Raw genomic sequence first — 6549 nt, 5'->3', positions numbered from 1 at the left:
AATACAAATGATGGGTGAGGAATTAAAAGTTTATGTAGAAATTGTGCCTATGGGGTGAGCAGTTTCCACATCTGTGTAAACAGATGAGGAATGTACATTGTTTGGATATGATTGCAATGTTGTATAACAATTTTAATAGTTCAGTGTCTTTAGGTTGTGGTACATGCTCAAGATATTATTCGGGGAATAAGACAAGGCTGTGCTAGTTCAGCTCTTTTTATAATGGTAGCAGAGATGTTATCTATGCTAATAAAAAAACTCCAAATTTAGAAGAACTTGAAGGGACAGGAAACAAATAAGCCAGCAGATTTGATTTCCTATTCAAATCTGAAGACAGAATATTCTCAATGATTTATTCTCAAAATCTTATCCAATACTCCCAAAAGTTCAGATTTAAAGAGAGTGTAAGTTTTTTAATGTTTTGATCAAGATCTGGTCTAATGTGGTCTAGGTTTCCAAAAATATCTGTGGAATCGCCCTTTACAGATATGGCGAATCGGAAACTACCTTCAATTTCTAGATATGTGTGTGCGTATTTGTTCATACAGACCTATCCCAAGTTACAAACAAAAATGTTTATATGGTTTACAAACCATGTGTTACACAAGCACCCGAAATTACACGCACATATTGAGTAGATTTTCTCTCCTTTTTTAATGAAACGCTTAAACGAATGTTTGAATTGTTTTTTCAGCTTCCATTTTAAATATTTATTCACTGAGTTTCAATGTGCCCTGTCGTTCCTCTCACAGTCACATCACAACTCGTGATCCTTCAGTGCTCGTTCTTCAACCAATGAGAAAAAATTTCCGGAACATTTTGCTCCAATCATGAAGCCGCATAGCGGGATAACCGAGTAAGTCCGAACATTGCCGAAGCACCTTTAGCTTTCTGCGTCAGTTTAAATAGTGTGCGGTGTTTGTTTGAGCACTTGCTAATATCTGAAACAAGCCTGAAGTGTTTATTTTTTTCCCAAGGAGGGCAGAAATGACGCGACTGGGGATGCTTTGTATTATCGGAGTACTGCTCATAAGTCAGTGCACCGCCGTCATAAGGTAAATAACATTTATCAGCTAATTTTGTCACAACTTGGAAGGTTGAGGGGCGCGTGCTGTCTTATTAAGTTAATCACAGTCGTAATTAGACGCACGCGTTTTCCATTTAGCGTCTGTAGCGACACCAGCGCAGTTAAAATGCTGTTTATGTAACTGAAAGCTCTAAATTTTGCAAAGTGAAATTGTTGCGCCAAAAACAATGGAACAGATAATTCAAAGTACTCTGAACCAGGAAGCGTGTGTACGCGCGTGATCACCGTAGGTGTCACATTTAATGCATTAAAATGTCGTTACAGAGTTCCCCTTCATAAAACCAGAAGCCTGCGTCGCCTCTTGAGCGACAATGGGATGTCTCTGGATGACCTTCTGACTTTGGCGAAGAGTGGCGGAGCAGACAGCTCTCCCTCCCCATCCCCCAACCTCCCCGTGGAGAGACTGACCAACTTCATGGATGTATGTACACCCATAGATTACTTCCATTCAAAGTTAAACCACCTTTAAATGTCAGCGGAAATGTCAGGTTGATGCTGAGCACCATTTGGGTAAAATCTTATCGCATTTCTGGCCTTGTCAATATTAGACTTTCTGACAGCATAATACCATGTGTTACACAGTGTCTTTATAGGTTCCTTCGTGAAATAACTCAAGGTCTGTTGTACAAATGAAAAAGAAAGGACGAGGTTGTTTTGTTCTTGAGTTATAGTTTTAAATAATTTAAAAGGCAGCCTTTATTATCAAAATCCTACCTTGAACTCCAACAGTATTTCAATCGGGTATGCTGCCCTGATGGATTCGCAGTTAGACCCTGGTTAACTTTCAGTCTGCTGACCTTCGTGTTTTCCCAGGCCCAGTACTATGGGGTGATCAGCATTGGCACCCCACCACAGGACTTCAGTGTGCTGTTTGACACTGGTTCCTCCAACCTGTGGGTTCCTTCCATTCACTGCTACCTTTTTGATGTGGCCTGCTGTAAGTTTGTTTTTGTTTTTTTGTTTTTCTGAGGGGGTTATAACTCATGTTTATGTCTAGAGGACTTAGTTGGAAAAACTTGCATAACTCTGACTCTAAAAGAAGGAAACTTTTATACATTTTATTGGAGTTACGAGCAGCCCTCTGGATCATCATTTGGTTTAAGTTAAGGGAATCTGTCCATAGCAGTTTTTATTAAGGGTCCTTTCTTTTTAGGGGTTCATCACCGTTACAACTCAAAGAAGTCGAGCACATATGTTAAGAACGGCACAGAGTTTTCTATCCGATATGGCAGAGGCAGCCTGTCTGGCTTCATCAGTGAGGACACTGTCTCTGTGAGTATAAGAGACACTCTCACGTTGCCCTTTTGTTTAATTTCATTTCTCTGCTTTAGTAATCACACCATCCCCATAATTTCAGTACAAAATTAGTTGTGCATTGTTCAGTTTCTTTATTTTCCTCTTCTCTGCTTCCAGGTTGCTGGCCTTTCTGTCCCTGGTCAGCAGTTTGGAGAAGCAGTGAAGCAGCCTGGCATCACATTTGCCGTGGCACGGTTTGATGGGATTCTTGGGATGGCATACCCCTCAATCTCGGTGGCTAGTGTCACCCCCGTGTTTGACACAGCCATGGCTGCTAAGCTGCTGCCTCAGAACATCTTCTCTGTCTTCATAAGCAGGTTGTTTTATTATTGTTTGAGTATAAATAATGAAATGTAGAACCAAGATCAGCATTGCTGAACTTTTTATGACCTTGGTTAGAAGAAAACTGCTGCTAGTTATCAAAGTGTGTGTGTGTGTGTGTGGTGGTTTATGTTTGGTCTGCTAACACAGGGAGGTTTTGTCCCTCTTTGTGTCTCAGGGACCCAACAGCAGCAGTAGGAGGAGAGCTGATCCTGGGTGGGACAGACCCACAGTACTACACTGGAGACCTGCACTATGTTAATGTGACACGGAAGGCCTACTGGCAGATAGGAATGGACAGGTAAGAAAAATCAATGTGCCTTTGTTTATATGAGGAACTGAAACAGTTTGGTCGATGCTTAGGTGTTGTCCCTCTCACAGACACATCCCTTTTCCTAGAACTTGAAAGTATTCTCACATAACTGAAGCCTTCATGAAAAGGCCACATATTTAAACTGTAGGTCTTTGAATGGTGGAAATGTTAACTTTGAACTTGTTTGGCCTTATGAGCTGTACCGTAGTGAAATGACAAATTAATGACAAACTGATGCCTTCTTGTCTTTTGATTCCACCTTTTTTATCAACCTCCCCTGCAGGGTTGATGTTGGCAACCAGCTGACTCTTTGCAAGGCCGGTTGCCAGGCTATTGTTGACACGGGAACGTCCCTAATTGTTGGTCCCTCGGAGGAAATCAGAGCACTGCACAAAGCCATCGGAGCTCTGCCCCTGCTGGTGGGAGAGGTAAAGCTGACAAGTGTCATGAAAAAACCTCCCACATTTCCCTTTCAGTATCAATGAAATCCTTTTAACATCCTTTTCTTCTTCCATGTAGTACTTGATTAACTGCAAGAAGATTCCCACTCTTCCTGTCGTCTCGTTCAACATCGGAGGGAAAGTGTTTAACTTGACTGGGGAGGATTATGTTGTAAAGGTATTTATTTAAACCAAAAGCATATTTTTTTCAGGTATGTTAAATGTACTTATTTATTTAAGTAAAGATGTAAAATAATTTGATCCAATGAGAAATTGAGGAAATGAATCCAAATTTCAGTGGCTCCACTGATTGACATGTTCCTTTATTATTAATTATCATGTCACATATCTGCATGAGGGTCATGTCTGCAAAGCAGGATTAGGTTGGTGAAGTAACTCCAGGTTCAACTCTGGGGTTTCAGTGTCATCACACCGGTTCGCTTCTTACCAGGGTGTATTACCATGGCAGCTGAAGCTGGAAACCCAACCTTCTTCCGAACAGCTTTCAATCTAATGAGATTGTTTATCAGTTTGAGACCTCGCACATGAAGATAAAAAATCAGGCATTAAGTAGTTTTGATCATGTGTGTGGTTTGTGCCGATAATCTAATCGCAGAACAACACACACATAACGATGCTGTCCCGCTACCGATCTACAATCTAGTCCTCCAAGTCAGACATCTCACGTGACCAAACATGATCTAATAAAAACGTAGAAGAAGAAGAACCATAGCAACAACCGGCAAAGACAACGAAGAAGAAACACAGCAACAACCGGAAAACACACAGCATGGAAGGGGATTTATGGGACGAGGGAAAGATGGTGGTCTTGGGACTATTGTTAACAGAAAACGCCAGAACTGGGAAAAAATAGACTGGAGACGGCGTGAACACGGACTTTATTTACTTCCTTGTTCCCCAGCCAGCTCGCTCTCTGATTGGCTACATTCTGTTGTACATCATCATCCACACAGTCACAATTCATGAGTCACTGGCGTTCCTCACACATATGAAGAGATCGGGCCGTAAATATTGAACATGATCTATTTTTCCAATTCTTGGTTACGACCCTTTTTCAGAGCATATTACCAGGACAAATCTGCCCGTAACACACATCAGACCACGTGATAATTGTACAGGGAAATCTTATAAGACTCACGATAATCAGGTGTTTGCTGTCCTTGGTCAGGAAGAGGCAAAATGGGGACAAAAGCAGCCCGAAAATCCTTATGTGTACCAGGTTTTAGACAACAGCAGCAGCACTGCTCCTTTGAAAACTCGGTCTTCTAAAAAAAAATGAATATCATCACTGAACTTTATTCTCTCCCAGCATTTGACTGAACAGAGTAGCTGTCTCTGCATTCGATCATGTTCGTCATCCACGTTTATTTATATCACAAAGTGTTTGTTAAAACGAAAAGTAATTATTACTGGACAACCAAAACCTCTTTCTATACCTTTTCAGAGCATAGATGCTGTAAAATGAACAATTGCGATTCTACTCAATTTTTTTTCTGTTTATTTGGTGCAAAGAGGATTTAAAACGGCCAAATTTGCATCTAATAGAATGACAGAAACTTTCTCCAGAATATACTTACCTTACACTGTTTTTAAGATCTGCTGGTGCTTTAATGATGTGGAAGTGACGATAACGTTATTTCCTTCCTGCTTTTGCTGCAGCAGCTGTGTTGGTCTCTCAGCCTGCTACAAATATGATTGTGAACCCCAGAATCCGTTCGCATGGGCTGACTTCCCGAGTTGATAATCGGTGGTGTGTGATACCGTTTAGCGAGATAGTTGGGGTTAGTTAAGGCAGATAACCAGAGGATACCAAAGATATGTTGAATCTGCTTTGTAGTGCTGGTTCTTCATATCAAATGTGCATTATAATATCATTAAGTGTAGTCATATGTAAACATAGTCATCAAATAATGCACCATTTACTCCTCCATTTATTAACCATACATGTTAAGGGGTCATAAATGGGCCTGGAGCCACAGTTGGAGTCGGACAGCCAGACTATTTGAAGACACACCGATGCACCTCAGAGAAATTTGCTGATAACAAAAGGTGCCTGCTTTATAAAGCACACATGTACCCACCATCTTTATCTTAGAATGACCTTGAATTTGATCATTAAGTGTCAGCTTTAATCAACTTTGCAAACATTAAGTTGCCTCGCTAACAGCTGGTTTTCACCTTCCCTGCAGGAGACTCAGCTGGGCGCACCCATCTGTCTGTCAGGCTTCATGGCCATGGATATCCCTCCTCCTGCCGGGCCCCTCTGGATCCTGGGTGATGTGTTCATTGGGAAATACTACACTGTGTTTGACAGGAATGCTGATCGAGTGGGGTTTGCTGCTGCAAAATAGATAAATGAAGATGAGATGAAACGTGTTGCAATACTCTTCTAAAACCGTTTAGACCTGAAGGTTGTTGATCTCATAGTTTCATTATTTCACTTTGCAGCAATCAAGATAATTTATATCACCCAAAGACCTTTTACCAAGTCAGTATGAATAACCACCAAAACCAGCAGTGATGTTCTGCCACTGATGAACTTTTTTTTTTTTTGCACTGTATGAAGCTGCTTTAGACTTCCCAGCTTTAATATTCAATATCTGATGCGAGACTTCAGCTATGTATAAATGTTTGTGCTCTTTGTATAATTTGGAGATAAGTTGAATATTTCACTTCTTAGTAAGAGTTCAGTCATTTGAGGTGTTTTTTCTACACAGAAGTGAAATCAGGATGTCTCATGTAACATGCTTGTGTGAATTTATTACAAAATGTGATGGAATAAAACTTAACAAATAAGTATTTTCATCTTTTGCATGGATGGATTTATTAGATTAAAATTTGATCATTTAGGCATATTCCCTTACAGGAAAGAAAAAGACCATACAGAACATCATTTTAACATTTAATGAAGTATACAAAGTGTTGCACTGTTCAACTCCAGAGCTGAATTTAAAAAAATGGGGGGGAAAGCCCACTTAGTGCATCACAGCATAGGACTAATATTCTCCACAAGGTAGAGGTAGTGGTCTACTTTGTGTTTTGACGTACACTGAAGTTACAGATGTGGCACA

At 40.5% G+C, this 6549-nt stretch overlaps 1 protein-coding gene across 1 annotated transcript; it reads left to right on the top strand.

Moving 5' to 3' along the window:
- Window positions 1–863: 863 nt before the first annotated feature.
- napsa (napsin A aspartic peptidase) lies at window positions 864–6270 on the top strand. Its single transcript, XM_042008397.1, has 9 exons — window positions 864–1055; window positions 1352–1508; window positions 1901–2024; window positions 2241–2359; window positions 2501–2700; window positions 2883–3005; window positions 3301–3445; window positions 3537–3635; window positions 5668–6270. Exons 1-9 carry the CDS (start codon window positions 988–990, stop codon window positions 5827–5829), a joined length of 1197 nt encoding a protein of 398 aa, XP_041864331.1. The 5' UTR covers window positions 864–987; the 3' UTR covers window positions 5830–6270.
- The last annotated feature ends 279 nt before the right edge of the window (window positions 6271–6549 follow it).

This window comes from Melanotaenia boesemani, chromosome 2 (genome assembly GCF_017639745.1).
Source record: "Melanotaenia boesemani isolate fMelBoe1 chromosome 2, fMelBoe1.pri, whole genome shotgun sequence".
NCBI lineage: Eukaryota > Metazoa > Chordata > Actinopteri > Atheriniformes > Melanotaeniidae > Melanotaenia > Melanotaenia boesemani.
Note: the sequence above shows the minus strand (reverse complement) of the source record. Positions and strands in the feature narration are given on the sequence as shown.

Bases quoted from the DNA above. Each gene is read 5' to 3' on its own strand.
- napsa (XM_042008397.1), top strand. From the start codon at position 988: ATGACGCGACTGGGGATGCTTTGTATTATCGGAGTACTGCTCATAAGT. The intron at 2,360-2,500 runs GTGAGTATAAGA...CTCTGCTTCCAG, and splicing joins TCAGTGAGGACACTGTCTCT to GTTGCTGGCCTTTCTGTCCC. The intron at 3,446-3,536 runs GTAAAGCTGACA...TCTTCCATGTAG, and splicing joins TGCCCCTGCTGGTGGGAGAG to TACTTGATTAACTGCAAGAA.